The following is an 18,851-nucleotide window of genomic DNA, read 5'->3' on the forward strand; positions in this document are numbered from 1 at the left end:
TGTTGAACACTGAATAACAACCAGGAATTCTTTGTCTACAACACGACAAGGAATCAAAGAAACTTTTTTTGGACCGAAAACAAACGTAATCTATAATTAGATTAAACGATATGCTCGATGATAATTTTTTTATGAACAGCTTTAGTATCTTACCATGTAAATATAAAATGGTTATTGTAGCAAGTTACAGTTTTCTGATTACTCTGGATTTTATTCGGATGTAGAATTAGATTATTTGGTTTGAGTTAAGAAGGTTAGACCATGATCCTGTGAGTATCTTGGAATTAAATAAACCCCTTTATCACAATTTGATGACATCCCATTAAAAGTCACTGTGAAACTAAAGTCACAGTGTAAACCAAGAGAATCAATAGTCAAAAGTACCTCTCGAGTTGAATGGTCATATATTCTGTGAGGACAAATGTGCTTTCCAATAACATGAATCAATATAAAGCCAATGTTGTGGCCATTTATGTTTTGTAAATCATGGGTTCTATCGGTTTGGTGTTCTTTGGGATATTGGAATATACTTTGGTTGATTTGGAGTCAAGATTTGGGTTCATTTTTGTATTTGAGATTGTTTAAATTATTTTGGTGACTTTTAGACCCGCCCATTAATCAGACAGATTAAGAACACACCAGGGGCTCTTTTTTTGTTGGTCAAATGTCCGGTGTGAGGACGGGAGGTGGTGGTTAAATGATTTTTTGACCACTTTTAGATCTTGTTAAATCAAAATAAGTTAACTTTCGTTTTCATCCAAATTGTAAGAATTTTTTTGTTATTGTTTTGTTCATATTTTTTTTGTTGTCAAAAATAAACTACAAAACCACCTGCTGCCACCCACGGCCTTTGTTGGAAAATATAATTTGGAAACATTAAGTCAAACAATCATTTAACCACCACCTCCCGTCCTCACACCGGACATTTGACCAACAAAAAAAGAGCCCCTGGTGTGCTCTTAATCTGTCTGATTAATGGGCGGGTCTAAAAGTCACCACAATAATTTAAACAATCTCAAATACAAAAATGAACCCAAATCTTGACTCCAAATCAACCAAAGTATATTCCAATATCCCAAAGAAAAGCAAACCGATATAACCCATGACTTCATAACATAAATGGTCACAACATTGGGGGCCTTTTTTTTTTGTTGTTCTTTGTTGGAAAATATAATTTGGAAACTTTAAAGGCCGCGACAGCCTAATTAAAAACTATGTTCAAGTTTCCAGTTCTTTCACAATACATACACAAGACAACTTAGTATCATTTTTGTGTAAAATTGTTAATTAACTACCAACTTTTGAATGGATCAAATGAAAGCTCTAATTATGCAGGAGAAACGGCATAAACTATAATACAAGAACCTTAAACATGCATCACTGATCCCCATTACGCAAAATGAAATTTATAGATGATGAATAGGCTTGAGCCCAAGTATAAATAAATGCTGGCTCACTGTCAGTTTACATATGGAGTCATCATTCTTATTAGTAACACCTGTCAAAGTCCCAAACTCTGGCGTTTGCAGTGCCTGCTGGTGCAAAAGGGGAGGACTGCAACTAATGTGCCAGGGCTGCGCTTTCGACTGGAACAATAAAAAGGAAGAAAGGTTTATTCAACATCTTTATTATGAAGTACCTTTTTTTAAAAGAAATGTACAAGTGGAACCAGCACAGTGACATCTGGCGTTGAAAAACAGAAACACCATGGACATGTGGTGCAGATCTGAAGACACGTATGAAATGATAATGTACATATTTACAGCACAGGGTTGATCTGAACAGAAGTGAGAAAAAACAAAAAAAAGGCATGAGTGCAGCTAAGGATACACTGGGACTGACTGAAAGCATTAAAAGCAAGGACTGCTCAAATAAAAATAATTTGAAAGATTACATGAGAAAAGGCACTGTGTTTCACGCAAATCAACAACGCAGCAGATGAAGTCTTTTTTTTCGTCGCATCAGAATGAGACGAAAACCTTTGAGAAATGGCATCATTCACATGTCAGTAAGTGTTCGAACAAAACAGACCGGGGGGGGGCGCCTTGCACAGGAACCAAACAGATAATTTAACTCATCTGGAAAACATTCCTTTTAAAGAACATGCTTGATGATTATTAAAACAGTTTTTTCTTATTTTTTGGATAAACAAATACATATCTAAATTTCATATTTCATATTGAAGGCATTAATGGCTGTAAGGACAAACATGTTTTCTGATTCTATGCTTCCCTTGCTGGGCCGAACCTAGGACAAAATTGTTGCTTGCGACATTCCTGCGAGACCCTCTTTCGTTTGATGAGCACATTCAATTAACTAGATAGATAACACACGACAATCAGGCCAACAACCCGAGATCGATCCCGAAGACAGACACGACGTCTCAGACTAATAAATTCCTTTGAGGAAGCGGGCAAAATTAAAAAATAAAAAAAACAATAATTATAAAACAAAAGAAAATGACATTCAGCTTACATAGCTGGTGTGTCAGTGCAGTTGTGGCACTGTGCTTTAAGATTTTCTGGCACCGAGGCTTTCACTGCAGAATAGGTCAGACAGATGCAAGCCGTTTAAAGGACAAGTCATACGCCGTTTAAAATGTGCTTTTTTTCCTCTTTTGTTTCTTTGATAATTGACAACAGTTAGATTAAATAACCTAAAACAACTCTCACGTCGCCACAATAAATATGAAGCCTCAACCTGCAGCAAATGAGCCACAGCCAGAGTCACGCCTGGAGACAGAATGCCCGGTTCTGCCCAGATTCAATCAAATCTGCCCAATGGCACCTTTCATTTTTTTCCTTATTAACATATTTCTAGAGCCAAAGCTGAGTGCCTTACAATAATTAGTCCACAACGAAAGAGCGCTTTTTTTTTTTCGAGCCTCTGAGTTGCAATCCTTTTGTGTGTCGCTTTTGGGTTTACAGATGTTGTAAAGCCAGACAAAAGCTGTTTTTAGACACCGGGGGGGGGGGGACTCTGGTTGAACACCATATAGAGTGAATAATTAAAATCAATATATAATAAACCAATAACATTGGGAGAAAAAAAAAAAACACTATAAATAAAATACAATAACCTTAAGCTGCAAACCTAGTTAGTTTGACTGGTATAAATACCAGTTTCCTAGTTTCCATCCTTTCCTATAAACTGAGAGCTGCTGGCTTTGGCTTCATATGTACTTCTTAGATGAGAGTTGTATCAACTTTAAGTCTGTTCCAAGTTGTCAAACGAATCATTTAAGATTTTTAACTCAGCGTTGCAGTACTGTGTTTTACTTCTGGGACTCTGCAGAAGGTACATTCCCCCCTTCAGCTCACGATGAAAACAAAACAAAACAAAACATTTCATAGCTGTGGACTGCACACTCATGTAGGCATATAGGACACACACGTTATGCTCTTTGGCTGAGTTCAGGCATACAAGAGGGACACAAGCTTTCACACTCAACAACACGCTTCAGAATAAGCTTCTAGAGAGAAATGGCACTGGCCGGGGCGGGCAGGCAGGCACCCAGAATGAGCTCCGGGTTTAATACACAGGCTTTTGATAAAGCAGAAAAAAAACATAAGGGGGACAGAGAGACCTGTTAGAAATAATAAAAGAATCTTGATAGTGGAAGAAAAAAAAAAAGAAAAAAAAAGTTAGCTGCTAAAACTCTTCTTTCAGAGGAACAAGACTCCACACTCGAAGGCCAGAAGTGACGTTCTGTAATGTGATCTAATGAGGAGAAACAAATTGGCTGCCCTGACATGACATGACAAATTAACTACCTTCAAAACATACACAATAATATAATATTGAGATATGACAAAATTAAGCTGCTGTAATAATAGTACCTGCCTTGTACATACACAATTCAAATAAAATGAAAACAAGTAGTGAGGATACTTGTCTTATCAAAAATATGTAGCTTTGGTAAACAAGTTATGCAGAGAACTGTTGTCAGAAGATGTTAAATGTGAGAAATCACCATGTGACATCTACAAATCAAAGGTGAGCAAGTTTCTCTGTTTTGAGGCCATGAAGTCAACGAAGGGAGGAGCAGGATGATAGTTCCACTACCCGATTTCTTCCGTCCTCTCCCCTTGTCATCAGCTGATGAGGAACAGAAACAGCAAAAGGCAGCTAGACTCCATAAAGGAACAAAACCGTTTTCTTGACTGTCCCGAGCACCGATTGAAGAGTTTCCGTGGTAATGTAGCAGCATTGTTATGGTCTGCGGAGGACAGACTCCTCCAGAGCAGAAGTGGAAGACTACTTTATCCTCTCTCCTTCCAGAGGTCCCCTCACCCTTTTCCATCCATTGCAGCAGAAGTGGAAGACTGGTCAGACGTAATTTTTTACAGCTCTCCATGAAGATCCACAAGAGAGACAGGATTGGTGAAATTTTTTTTGTTCTTTTGCTCCACTCCTGTATCATCTGGCCGAGCTTCTTTACTTTGTGTGGGTTTGATCCAGGCCCTGACACAGATATCCATTTATCCATTGGAAAATAAAAAAAAACAACAACATCCACCTCCTTAATACTCATGCTTCTTCTATGCAGCACAATCTCCCTTCTGTCACACATTGCTGAGACCATCTTTCTACTTCCTGACGTTCCATTTGTCGCAGGCGAGTTTTTATTCAACCCGAACGTTTTCTTGTCATGTCCTCTTTTTTAAAACCAATCTTTTCAGTTTCTTTTTTTTTTTCCTGTTCCCAAGTTTCAGTCAACCTTCTCGACCTTCCCTACAATCTTCTCCTCGAAGATAGGCAAGATGGCGTCATCGTCACGAACCTCCTCGAACACCACTCCACAGTCAAACTCGTCGCTCACTTTCTTGAAGTAAAACCTGCACACAAAGACACGTGACCATCTAAATATGTCCCCCCGCCACACACACACACTTTGTTTCTCTTTTTAAATATGTGCACTGTGTGTTCTAACCTGTAATGGCCCTTTTTGGTAAGCAGCTCCTTAAACTGGCCCAAAGTCACGACACGACCTTTGACTGATGTCCGGTATGGGATCGGCTCTCCACAAAAGTAGTACGCTACCGTCATGTTCTCACATATTTGCCGCTTCCCAGACTTATGCCTAAAATAGAGGAAGATCCATCTCAAAAACAGGAACACGTACAAATACAACACAGGGACAAACGGGATTTTAATCTACAAAAAGACTTCAGTGTTTCCCACACATAGACTAATTCGTGGTGGTGCGCCACAGATTAAACACCGGCCGCCACATATTGCGTTTCGTTATTATTATTTTTTTTAACGTTATTTTAAAAAAATACTCGTATTCGTTAAGCTGAATTTCCTTTCCCTGCTCTCATTCAGTCTCTCTCGCATAGCCTTCACACACACACAGCCCCTCCCCTCCGCGATTCCCTGGAAGCTTGCCAGCTTCAGCGTCGCGTTAGATTAGCTCTATAGCTCTGGCTCAACCGAAAGAAGACGGCTGGCGAAATTCACGAAAGGTTGGTATCACGTGCACCTTTATAAAATCACACATTAAAAAGTCCTATAAAAATATTTTATATTTTGAATACAATGTTGTCCCGTCCCGACCCGACCCATAGCAAACAAGCGATTACGCCTTCTTTATAAAGTTAACTAGTCGCAAGTTTGTCGTAAAAATAAATAAATAAATAATGTAGTTGGGTTGTCGAGGTCAAAACACTAGCAGCTGTGAATCAAAAAGTAGTTTTTTTAAACTCTTACACTGAATGTTTGCTGCTTCAATCCAGATGAGTATTGAAAAATATTTTCCGCGATTGAAAAAGAGACGTGTTGAGGATGAGGAGCAGCCTGAACCGGAGGTATCAGTCTGAAACAGCTGAACAGTCCGACCAGTGTAATTAGCTATGTTATTAATTTGTTTACAATGAAGATGTGAAAATCTGCAGATAAGCCGCACCTGTGTCACACATCCTTCCGTCCCCTATAATTTTCCTTGATGGAGAAATTATCCAGGTTCTTAACTCCCAATGTGACATATAGCCTATGTCACATTACAGATCTCTGACAGTGGGGGGTGGTATTCTGGAAAAAAATTCTGAAATGGGTTCTATGTGGTCTATTTAGTCTGTGTTATAACCCCTTTAATTTTCATTTTAGTAGAAATGGGTCTGGGTTCTTATGGGTTAATACAATAAAGTTCTGTGTGAGCAATTATTAACGAAGGAATTATTTCGAAGAATTTTTATTTTTCACATCTGTGGGAAACACTGGACTTTGCCACGTACCTCTGCTTGGCCTGCAGTAGTGCGGCTCTTCTCCTCTCCTCCTCCAGCCTCCTTCTAGCCTCCTCCAGCTGAGTGAGGGGGTTGGGAGCTGGGTTGGGAGGCATAGCGGGGTCCTGGATGAAAGGGTGTGATGGTTGGACCTGGGTGGACGATGAGCCAGGGATGGTGGAGGGCACTGAAGAGGGGTTATTACGCAGCTGGGCTGAGACCCAGGGATGCACAGCTCCGGGCCGCTCCACTGAAGTCGGACGCGGTGACTCGCTGCTGGTTCCTGTCCTCCTGGAGCTGCTGGTGCTGCCACTGAGGAGGAAAAAAAAAAACAACAACAACATGAGGAACACCAGTAGACAGAATTTCCGAATTCTAAATAAAAGAATATTTTTTTTTAATTGAAAAAGAAGTGAGACCAAAGTGTTCAAACATATGACATTGATGCAAATCCATAGCCGCTTTCACACATTAACACAGGAAATGTTCAGGAGAAAGTTTTGGCAATTTGGTTCGGTCTTTATCCAGTTGCTGTTCATGCAAACCCATCGCAGTGGGAGACTTTATGCTGAAGATGAGCTCTCCTGGCTGGTTATGCGAGGGAGGAGGTGTCAGCATGAGATGCAAAAAGTATGTGTGGAAATGACAGCATTTTCTTTACAAACATGGCAATTCCAGTCTGTGTGAGAAAGTGGCTTTTATCGCACATGAAGCCAAGAGGACGAGGAGTGAGAAAATACAGGTCTACTCAACATCTTAATGAACAGATGGAAATAAAAAAATTATTTAAAACCTTTACGTCGGTCAAGTTGCTTGATGCTCCATTCTTACATTAACAAGGAATATTACACAAGGCATCACTCACCCATGAGAGCTCTTCCTCTGTCTGTCTCCCTCCATCATCCATTGAAGGATCTTCTGGTTTCTCTCCAAATCCTCCATTGGCACTTGTGTTTCCAGGCCACGCCCACTCTCATCACCTTTGCCTGATGTCTCAGATGTCTTCTTACAACCTCTCCGGGATAGTGTGCTGCCTTTACTACTGTAGAACACATATACGTAAACAAATTAAAGCCATCTGAATGATCAACCATTTACATTTTGCTGTAGATCAAAAATGCATGCATGCATACCTGTAACCCATCCCCTCAAGAGTGCTGGCTCCAGCTCCATCAGCGTAGTTTCTTCTTCCTGTGTACTGACTGGCTGCCTCTCCATTCCACAGGAAGTTGGCCTGAGACCTAGAGCCTGCCTCCTCCTGCCCTTCTCTTCCTCTGTGGTGCAACAGCTGCTTATGGTGATGCATACCTGAGGCAAATCAGTAAATGTTAATTGACGAAAAGCCCTTCTTAAAGACTCTTAAAGACTTTCTACATTCAAGTCCAAAAAACAAGGGAGCCATGGCTAAGTTCAACACTTGCAATAGAGCAGTTACCGTATTTTACGGACTATAAGTCGCTCCGGAATACAAGTAGCATCAGTCAAAAAATGCATCATGAAGAGTTTAAAGGCCAACTTCCATCATCATTTCATTAATACTGCTGTGTTCACCATTGTTATTGAATGCATTAGGCGTCGGTTCTGTTTAAAAAAAAAACGTTATGGTTGCTTGGTTTCAAGCTGTTTTTGTGGGCAGGAAGAATGGCTTGATGACAAACGACAAGGTTTTCCGGTCCTTCTCATGCATATCCGTGACGCAATAATGAGGCGTCTCTGATTGGCTCCCTCCCATGAATGAATGAATGAATGAACCCCCCTCCTCCCCGCTCTGTGTGTATCCGAGAGCAGCAATCAGCTGATAGCTCGCTCGAACTACGCTACTCGAGTTTCGCCGCTTGTTTTGAAAACTTTTGGAGGAAATAAAACCTTTTAACATGTCTTCTGAAATACAGCCGTACATCTATGACCCTGAATCAGAGGACAAAGGGGAAGTCGAGGAGGAACAACCGGTTCCTCTTCGTTTATCAATGAGCGTTTCTGACTAGTAATATTTGCACCTCAATATTTATCCTCAAAGTTTCTTGTCTATCGTTATGCTTAGCGTTTTAACAATTGCTGCTTTTTAAATAATAATAGACAAATGTTTTGACCGAGGGATGATACTTTACGCTGTTAATCTTTGCAATCTTTCAGTTTGTTGATTTTATTAGCCTACTTTGGCAGAAAGGCTCATCTTCCTGCTAAATTCCTCAGCTAAACTAGCATGCCAATCTACACATTGAATATCAGATAACAGTTCACTTACCAACACAGAATGATCATTCGGTAATAGTACAGTATATCCAATATGAGATATAAATGGTCTAATACGAGTAATGTTTGTTAGGTGCACTTGCGGGAACTGTGAAAAAATGTCCACGGAAGAAGAGAATGTTTGCTGCCGGGAGATTCCCCAGGTATGTAGACTTTCGCATCTGTGGCTCAAAGCTTGCTGACAAGGGTTACATGTTTACAATATGCATGATAGACTGACGCTTATGTGTGCTGCGAGGTAGCCTTTGTTCTTGTTAAATAATGTATACACATTCATGTCCGACTATTCAGGTAATGACAAGACTGACGGACACCAGCACCTTTCTCGGGGTTGAGTTGCCTCCCTTTGTGAAACGGAAAACTCAGAGTTTCCCTCATTTCAGGGTTAATCTACTCAGTTTTCACTAAACCTGCTTCGTGAAACAGACCTCTGTACCCATAACACAGGCTGCCACGGAATGAAATTAACATGCTGTGTTTGTAACAAAAACTTGGATGCAAAAGTTAACAATCAACGACTTACCGCCTGTGGGCTGGTGCCTGTTCTTCGTGATGGTATAGACCCAGGTCGTAGAAACAGCTTTGTAGCAAAACCCCTGTTGTACTCGCCCAAGTTTGTGAAGTCGCTGTCCAGGAAATGTGTGGAACACAACACTAGCGTCTTGTTAAACTTAATTTGTTGTGATGTTCCGTAGATGAACTCCTGCCATCTCTTCCTATCATCCTCATTCTTGGACAACATATGCATCGACGATGCCTTATTGCCACAGATCGCACACGTACGAGTATGTTCCGCCATGCTAATAAAAAGTTAGCTGATTAGCTTCTCAACTCCGCATGCAGCGAGTCGCGTGTCTTCACTAGTACCTGTACCTATCCATTCCGTCCAAGGGAGGCGGGTTTCCATGGGCGGACATAATCCCAAGTGGGCAACGCCTTTTTTCAGTGTGACGTAGAATGTACAGGCTTTTTCTGATTCGCTCCTGGCTCTGCATTATTTATGTAAATTCGGGAAAATAGCCTGTGGAGGTGATGCAACACTTGGAAGCATAGTATGTGTATGTAACAAGGGGTGACCCTCCCTTTTTCAGAAGGAGCGAGTAAAACCGTTTTTTAGTGAAAGTTGGCCTTTAAAAAAAAAACAAACAAACAAAAAAACAAACAAACAACACAAGTCGCACCGGACTATAAGTCGCACTTATTTAGAAATTTATTTCACAATATCCAAGACATGAACTGACCTCATCCACGTTGATAATATGATCGCAGGACCAGCCAAACAAAGGAAAAAAAAGTGCGACTTATCCGGAAAATAAGATGCTTCACAAGATTCTAACTTCTACGAAATCTTAATTATTTTAGTATTAAAACCAGGACTGCAGTATATATACTTCACGACCCCCTAAGCGACACAATCCCATCAAAAGCCATGAACCATCCTTCATGTATCTAACAAGACAAAAGCCATATTTTGACAAAAAGTTCCAGAAAGAACACAGTAAGCCCATTTATATGACACACACACAAAAAAAAAATCTAAATTAACGTGAGTCCGAACAAAACCAGACCTTTAAAATGCATGTATACATGCTAGTCTGGCTGAAATCCTACTGGATCAAGCTTCCCAAACAGGCCTGTGGGATTGAATCCCTCCAGTCTGTGTACGCACAACTACACCGGTTTACACGTGCTGTAACGTTTTCTCATCCAGTCCACACACAGGACTAAATCAATACCTCAATTCCCATCTCTTGTTTGGATACATTTACAAGGACGGTGGTCCAGGTAGACAGCACAGTTGAGCTATAACATAGTTACGTGCACGGTTGTTCGACTCAAGGATCGAAGGATAGCCCACGTTTAATTTCCCACGGCCGGTCGGTCACTTATCACCACTGGCTTATTAACGGGCAGATCTGCATTTTGTTGCTTTTACTGTGCCCAAAAATGTCTCTGGTCACTGCTGCACACCCCTAAGGAGAGCAGGTCTCTACTGCAGCGCACAGACAGAGCAGAGAAACCACAAGTGAAAGGAGCAAGTACACTTCAGCTGCAGCCACACAAAGTGGCTTACAGACCGTTGCTGAAAAGCATTTTTAATTATTGCTTTGGAAAGTGGGCAGACTGAAACATTCAGTCATTGTCAAGCATTATTGAGTCAACGACACATCGGGTTAAACTATTTTTGCAACCCTGCATCCAATTCTCTTGCGGCCAAACCAAAGAAGTTTTATTCCACACTGTAAACCACAGGTCTGTTTGAGAGATCGGGCTCTCCCTGGTCCCACCCCACAAACCTTTGTCTCCGCCCCGGCACAGACCCCAGACCCCTTACCTTTGACCCCAGCTGCAGGCAGACTGTGACCTCCCCCTCTGTGCGGGGCGTAGTGAGGTGGCCCGATTCCTCCATCAGGAGAGCGTGATGATTTGGGAGGAGTGTGCCGACCTCCTCCTCCTCCTAAGGTGCTGTTGGTTGCCCCCGGCGACTGGCAGCCCGGCGTCTTCATCACCCGCTGTACGTGCTCGTCCAAAATAGATTCTGGGTCGTCGTCATGGGAATCTTCCATGGCAACCAGGCCGCCATAAGTGGCAGCTGTTCCTGTGCTAGCAGTGGTCTCTGAATAACGGGCGCCGTATAGAGGTGGAAATGACGTGGGGAGGGGGAGTGGTATGGTATGAGAGGACATGGAGGGCGTCATGGAGGTGTCAGCGTCGTCCCCTTCTTCTTCCTGTCAAAACAAAAAGGTAAACACTGCCATAAATCAGACTGCACACATAATGTACAACAAATGAGAGAAAAAATTACCAACTAGTGCCAGACTGGAAAGCAAAATAGACTTTCACACCGTAATGCCTGATGAATCTTCCCTCACGTCACAGAGAGTTCACACTCACCAGTCGCACTCTTTTCAGCCTTTCTTCGAGTCTTTCCTCAGCCTCTCTTTCTCTGAGAACGGTCTCCAGCCTGCTGATGAGCTCCGCTGCAAACCTCTCCGGCTCTACGTGGATGTCCTTTGGCATACGATGTGTGCGCTTCATAAAAGGCAAGAAGACCAAAATATTAAAAAAATACAATTTCTTCTTCTCTTTTTTTGTAAATCGCAATCAATAAATTCTGCTGCTGCCAACATTTACATTCCAAACTTGTAAATCAACACATTCCAGTTGGCGAAAAAGTAAGAATGAGGAGGGAACTGAAAACTGGGAAGAACTACCGAGGAGCAAAAGAAAGTCCCTGGGTAGAAATGAAAAAAAGACCAGCATCTCCACTTCTGGACACGATAATGAAATATTCCCAAAAGACATGTTATAGACATAAGAGTGCTCCATCTTGTTACAATGATTGTTTCACAAAGATTACAGATAACATCGACTTTCTCTCCTTTAACAAAAAAATGCAGAATAAACAATGATGTTAATATTTTTTCCTCCAGATGATAAATTGTTGCACACAAGTCACATGGTGCGTTTCACTAAATAAAGTCACTTCCCAGCTAATGAGCACAGGTGCTCACAATCTCCTGTGAGTCATTTGTCGCTTTGGATAAAAGCGTCTCCCAAACGCATAAACATAATGCAAGAAGCTCCAAAGTACACTTTGATATCTAAAATAAAACATGTCAGAAACAGAAAGAGGGGGTGGCAATAGAGCCATTTCTTTTCCCCGTTCTAATGGCAACTTTCAGACTTGTTGGCCATTTTTGAAAGAGACACTGGTCCAAGTTGGATTTCACAACTTCAGCGACAATGTTCAGCGGACACACTTTTACTTTCACCAACTGTGTGGAATACCCCTCCATTTACACCGAACAGGTCAAGAGAAGAACCAAAACCCGAGTAAGGAAAACTGTAAATGACGTTTCTCAAATTTTCCAGAAAGTTATGTTGAATTAGAAAACTATTTAACAGATGAAGGGAGCTTCACGTTTCATTGTACGTGTGATATACTAACTTTAGCTGTGAATGCTGACGGCAGGTTTAATGTTTAGCATCTGTACTCACAGGTATATGAGGTAGGGGCACACGGCCATTGGCTTTGGCACTTTCATGCATCTCCTTACGATGCTGCTTCCGATATCTGTAGGGAGGAATACCATCTCTGGGTGCAAACACACAGAAGGAGAACAATTAACCACAGAACCCAAGTGTTCCGCACCTAATTCAGAGGTGTGATATTGTCATCTATGAACACGTGCTCTGTGTGTACTCACACACTGCTATCGGTCAGCGACAGTGTGTCTGCGTCACTCGACATGCTCTGCTGCTCACTGTCATTGGCACTGGTTGCTGGAGCCCGAGCGTAGCCCATGTTCGCGTAGTACGGGTTTACCGGCTCCCTCCACGGCCTGAGGAAGGATCGAGACACTGATTCATCCGCTCCAACAAAAAATTAGGCAAATGTTTAAAGCGTGCTGGGTCAATTTCCCCCCCCAAATTAAACCGTTTATTCCCTGTTTTACGTCTACACGTTTGTAGTTTCATGGTTGTAGAAGTTGTTATTCTTTCAAACAAAGAATATATTCAGGGTTCTTTTTCTGATCATGAACGAGTCAATTCAGTTTATTATGAAAAAAAAAACAAACAAAAAAAAACTTCAATACCAGCATTACGACACCAGAGAGAATCAGATTTGACATGCACGACAACACACACCTGTACTCCCTGCTGTCTTGCCTCCTCCTGCTCGTCGTGGCTCTCTGTGGTGCCGTCTGCATCAGCAGGCTGTGAGTCAGCCTCTCAGCTGGTGTATCTCCACACTCCTCGTCTTTCTCTTCCTCAATTTCCCTAACTCCCCCTCCCCCTCCACACCTAAAAAAAATAAATAAATAAATCAGATTAATATTTGTTATTCAATCAGACACATTCCAACACAACTAAAAAGGTTAAAACACAGAATTCGTATATCATTTCTAAACTAATTATGAGGGACCTTTTCAAAAAGAAAAAACAGTCGGTGGATTTCACGGTTTAAACATTCCAGACATCAAACACGGACCTTGTGCAAGACTTAAGAATATAAGAATCGAACCCATCTCATCTCACCTCCACTCCTCATCCTCAGCAAGTGTAGGCAGGTACCCAGGCACAGGTTTGGTTGGCCCGGATGAAGGGCTCTGATCACTGGGATTAGGCTTGGGGCTCTCTCCTCCTGTCCGTGTGTACTCCAAATACAGATCCGACTTGAGGAACAAAGGGTAGGTGTTCTCTTCCATCATGGCCTGGATCTCCGTTTGAGCCTGGTGTTCACAACGTGGTCACACACATGGGACTTAAGAGTTGGTTCAAATTTGATTCCATTTTTCCCACTTTAGTCAGCCCGCTCATAGCTGATCTTAATGTCAGACTAAAGCAAAGATGCATGGATTCAAAGTTCTTGACATGGATCTAACCTCTCAATTGTTCTCAATTAATACATTTGCACGGTTACAGCTCGAGTGCACTCGACCACCATCTTTGTCAATGAATGCATGCGCAGTATGGGGAATTGAGACGCTATGGACTGTGTGAGAGAAGGTTCAAGACATTCTGCAGCGTCTAACTTTCTCTACGGGAGATCGTACATGCAAGTGTTGCCGAATTCACGGCACAGACGCCGACTTTAAGTTACTCGAATGGTGATTTCCTAAGATGACGTAGCAGTTATAGAACCAGGATTTTATTAGAGCAGAGCAACAGTCTGAAAGTGCTTTAAGCGACTTGACACAAAGTCTCAATGGGCTGATTTTTTTATCTGACTTGTTAAGCTGTCAGACAAAAGAGGAAAAATATGTGAAAGTGAGCAGCTTTATTGGCAATTTAACTGTACTAACATACGTTTACACTGTACTATATGCAGGAGCGATTTGATCGCCAGTGCATTATCTGGGTGCTTTAGTTCACATTTAAAAAGCTCAATTTAGGTCGGGCTAACATGTTTCTTCTCACGTATTTTAAAAGTCAGATTTTGGTCGGACACAAGCATTTTAAATTTTTTCCCAAATGTCAGGTATACGCGCTTCTTGTCAATCTGAATTTACACAACCCAACTAATATTCAATACAGACGTCAAAAGGGGTGTTTTCAGTAAATTTGTCACTTTTATTTTGATGTTCCTAATGGCTTCGTGCAGGTAAACCCTCGACAGTGGCTGACAGACCATGGTGTGCACCGCATTTGTCAATCATGTAAACTAGACAGTACAGCAAATTGGCCTGAGAGTGAGTTTTCTCATCCCATGTCACATCACCGTAATTCATATCAGCATTTCAAGCATGCTGTGGCTGTGTGAAACATACAGGTGATGAATGGAAGCAGCGGAAAAAAAAAATAAATAAATCAACCTTTCTATACGTTTGAGCTTACTGAACAGGTGATGCTTCAAAGAACTGTGACTGACACGCTGCACTCTGAGTGCTGACTGTAAAGAGCAGATCACACCCATCCCTACTGTGTGTGTTTATCAATTGGAGTGATTTAAAAAGTTCAGGCTTGTGCCATCTTGAAAACCACGCGTACACATTACTGTGTCCGACCTTGTCAGATCGCCACTGCTAACTGTTAAAGAAGAGCCTCGGTTGGCTCAACAAATAATGGAAAACCAGTCGTTTTAACAGAAATCTGTATACGTCATAAACTTCTATGCATTGAGGGCGTTTTATTTGTGCCTGTGTTTCAACCTCTGGTTCCTGTGATCAAAATGGAGAGGGGGGCGAGGAAAGTACCCCTTAAAAAGACCCCAATCAAATCTGCTTATTGTATCAAAAATGAGCAATGAAGGAATGCAGAAGAAAGGTAACACGGGTTAAAAGAGTGTAAGGGAGCCTAAAGGGAGCATAAGCAAACTAAAACTTTATCTTATTTTATATTTTGTAGCAGTTTCCTCACTAAAACTTTTAAATCTTTCCTTTGACAACTCAGCAACCATAGTTTAACAACTCATACATCTCTCTGCAGCTAATACGAGCACTCGTACTATTAATTCCACAATAAATAAAAAAACATTTTAAAACATCATCCGTATACAGTTTGTTGCCTGTTCCATAGCTGGCTTTATTCGTCTGTGAAACCAGACATAGCTTTAAGCTTCCATCAGTTCTGTGAGTAAATCCTGACAGGCTTATAACACTTGTGTACTAGCAAGATGTGAGATATGGGGGGGGGGGTTGTCAGCCTGAGTACAGTGCAGACATGCAGACATCAAAGCCCACTGTCTAATTTTATGGGTGTCATGTATCATCTTGCAAACAGACACAATTCAGTTTCACTTGGGTACCGTGTCTATACGAATCCCAATAGCACATCAGCCTTGAACGCAATCGTTCAGCACAGCTGAACCGAACCGTTTCAGCGGTTAAACTAAACCTTCCTCCAATGGCCAACATAAAACATCATGCTTCACTCATAGGAACTTTCACTGATAACCTGTAGAATAAGCTATAGTCACCTGTTCAAACATGGCAGGGTCTGATTGAGGCTTTCCCACACAGTCTCGGATGAAGCTCTTTGTAGCCGCTTTGATCTGCCTGGAGACAATCCCACTTCCATCTACTATGTATTTCCTGTAGATGGCCTTGGCCAGCTTTGCCCTCTTCTCCTGGCTCGTCTTCCTGAACCCCGAGCATGCAAACCAAAAGTCAAGAAGGTCTGCACACCCTTCCTGGCTCAGGAAGTTTCTGAACAGCTGGATGCCTTCCTGGTCATCCAGGAGAGAGTGTAGTGACTCAGCCCACTTCAGATAAGGTGGAGTTGGAGAAGCTGAGCCTTCAGGTTCATATCCCAAGTCCAGATCAGGGCGACGTGGGGTCGCAGACGACGACGACGGTGTGTAACTTGACGAATCCCCCATTTTAGAAGACGGAGGATAGCCTAGGCTTTGTGAAAGGGTGTTTGGACGGGTGTTGACTGACTGGACTGGGGGGTCCAGATCAGTTCCCTCCTCACCAGGGACTGGGGGTCGTGGGGCATCTTCGGTAAAGTGGGTAGGGCCGCTCATAGAGGCCACAACCCCTCCACCGCCCCTGTATCCAATCCCATGTAATTCTCTGACAACACTCATGTCTCTGATTGCACAAGGCAGAGGTCAGACGTTCCCCTCTAGCAATGATTTTGCTGGCAAACAATTCACCCTGGAATGGAAACAGGAACAGCAGTTAGCTGCAGCAATGTGAGTCGACACAACAGAAATAAACAGTAATTGTAAAATGATAATGATGAGTAAGTCATATTGAACGCGCAACATAAAAATCAGACCACCAAAATAAACACAGGCACACACGTATACGAACACATCCGCATTACACACGTTAAAAATATCACGGAATCAAATAAGTGTTCATAAGTAGACACAAAGAAGCCGGTAAGTGTTGTTAAAAACACTATTAAGATCTACAACAGTTGACAAAATGCTAATGTGGCGCATAAACATGCCATCAAACTACATTTGAAGTGTTTTCCATACCGTCAGCTACACTGAACCAAGGCTTCAGAGTGACCAAAAACAACTAAATACAACGTATGCAAGTTTTCAAGCTGAAGTTCACCATCAAGTTTTGATCTTGTGTTTATCAATAAGCTTACTCACTCATGCTAACAGCCCTTAAAACTCGCACTTCGCGCATCTATACAGAATTTTCCAAACAATCAACTGGTGTGAACAAGCTAAGACAGCTAGCTAGCCTTGTAGCAATGCCACCAGCAATGCCAGTGCTTTGAAGTGAGAATCTCATTCATCTTGGCCTGCAAAAGACGGTGGGGGATGGGTACAGCAACAAACTCTACAGCCACACAAGACGGGCCTGCGTGCAAGAACACTTCCACACAACCGTGGGCTATACATTTACTCGTGCCGAGCAAACTCCCACAGAAACAACGCAAACTTTCTGAATGATTGAACCCAACAAATCCCCCGATATGAGATCAAACGAAACAAGAAAGCGAGGGCACGTTTTCCACTTCAGTGGCTGCAGCGCCAGCTAGCTTCGTTGGGTGAGCTAGTTTGTTAGCTTACTGGCTGGCTAGCTGCGTTAACGTCCCGTGTTTCCCTTAAAAGTGTTGGCCCTACCGTCTCTGAAAGCCCGTTCCCCGTAATCCGCTGCATTGGGGATACTGGCGCGAACCATGTGCTCCGAAACGCAGCATAGAGATAGCTTTCAGTCACTAAATGTTAATAAAAATATCCCGTCGCCTTGCCCTTAACTCCCCATGGTGGTTAGTTTCAGAGCAATAATACAGAGCGAGAGACTACGTGCGTGCACACCGACTGCGTGCGGAATGAAGTACGTTCTTAGACCTGCACGGGATAGAAGCGATAAGCACCAAGTGTCACGAAGAGCTCAGTCTGGAAGAAAGCACTCTTTAAAAGTTTCTCAAAATAAAGGTAACAATCAGGGCTGGGTCTGAGAACTCTGAAATGTAATCAAATGCATTACGAAAAAAGTATTACTTAAATTAATTAAAATTAAAATGAATTAATTACAATTAATTTAAAAATAAATTAATTAAAAATTAAACGAAAAATTATTGATCTATTCTGAGTTTTTACTTTTTGGGTATCCTGGAAATCAAACATATTATTCAGTCCAACACCACTGTGTGCTTTTTACAACATTTGGGGATTCTTCATTTGTACATTTGTGTCGCTGCTGCTTTTAATCAATGGTCACGATAAAGACTGCCCTTGTAACGCAGGAGAAGTATTTATTTAAAATGGGATTGTAGACGCCCTTGTGAATAAATCACCATCAAGAAAAGTCTCACTTAAATCGACGTGCGCTTTTGAAAGGTGATTCTGATATCAGTAAGAGATGTTTTAATGCTGTAAGGGTATGGTTAGAATGAGGACAAACGAACATTGTTTTCAAATGTAGTAGGAGTTGCATAAATAGTGTGGTGCAATGTCAACTATAAATTACTCCACTCATGAGGTTATCTTAAGCTTTATCAGCAAGCTGGGACTGGGGATTTTTTTCTTTGTTTCAAACACGCATCCTCTGGGTACTTATTTCCACTAAGATGTATTAATGTTCACACACAAGCCACACCTGTGAAAGGCACGGTGTTTGAATAATCAACACGACTGCCCTATGTCGCAATGTTAACATTTTAGAATACTGGGTTACAGAACCTACAAGTCAAAGCACACGTGTTTATCAGCAAATGTAAGAAAAAGAAGCCATTGGGCAGGTATAGTAAATATAAAGTAGCATATATTGAAACCCAGATTCAGATATACTTTATTATATCAAGAGGAAATTCTTTTTCTATGGGGTATGAATTCCCCCCAATTTTTTTCCCCAAAATTTAAGGTTTTAGGGCAGGGATGTCCAAAGTCGGTCCTCGAGGGCCTCGGTCCAGAGGTATTACCCTCTGTATCAGTAAGTGACTTAAATTGATTAT

The 18,851-nt window shown here is 41.8% G+C and overlaps 1 protein-coding gene across 2 annotated transcripts; it reads right to left on the reverse strand.

Annotated features, from left to right (window-relative positions):
• Positions 1-1,611: 1,611 nt before the first annotated feature.
• Positions 1,612-17,711, reverse strand: LOC142379009 (axin-1-like). 2 transcript variants are annotated; one of them, XM_075464064.1, is made up of 13 exons: positions 17,518-17,711; positions 15,901-16,582; positions 13,521-13,714; positions 13,131-13,286; positions 12,689-12,823; positions 12,480-12,576; positions 11,373-11,510; positions 10,813-11,206; positions 7,358-7,532; positions 7,090-7,263; positions 6,237-6,536; positions 4,934-5,083; positions 1,612-4,838 (listed from the first exon to the last, which is right to left on the reverse strand). In XM_075464064.1, exons 2-13 carry the CDS (start codon positions 16,510-16,512, stop codon positions 4,712-4,714), a joined length of 2,652 nt encoding a protein of 883 aa, XP_075320179.1. In that variant the 5' UTR covers positions 16,513-16,582; positions 17,518-17,711; the 3' UTR covers positions 1,612-4,711. The 2 variants fall into 2 exon arrangements, with proteins under 2 accessions (XP_075320179.1, XP_075320178.1); XM_075464063.1 differs by having other exon boundaries at positions 7,090-7,266.
• Between the last annotated feature and the right edge of the window lie 1,140 nt (positions 17,712-18,851).

This window comes from Odontesthes bonariensis, chromosome 4 (assembly GCF_027942865.1).
Source record: "Odontesthes bonariensis isolate fOdoBon6 chromosome 4, fOdoBon6.hap1, whole genome shotgun sequence".
NCBI classification, from domain to species: domain Eukaryota; kingdom Metazoa; phylum Chordata; class Actinopteri; order Atheriniformes; family Atherinopsidae; genus Odontesthes; species Odontesthes bonariensis.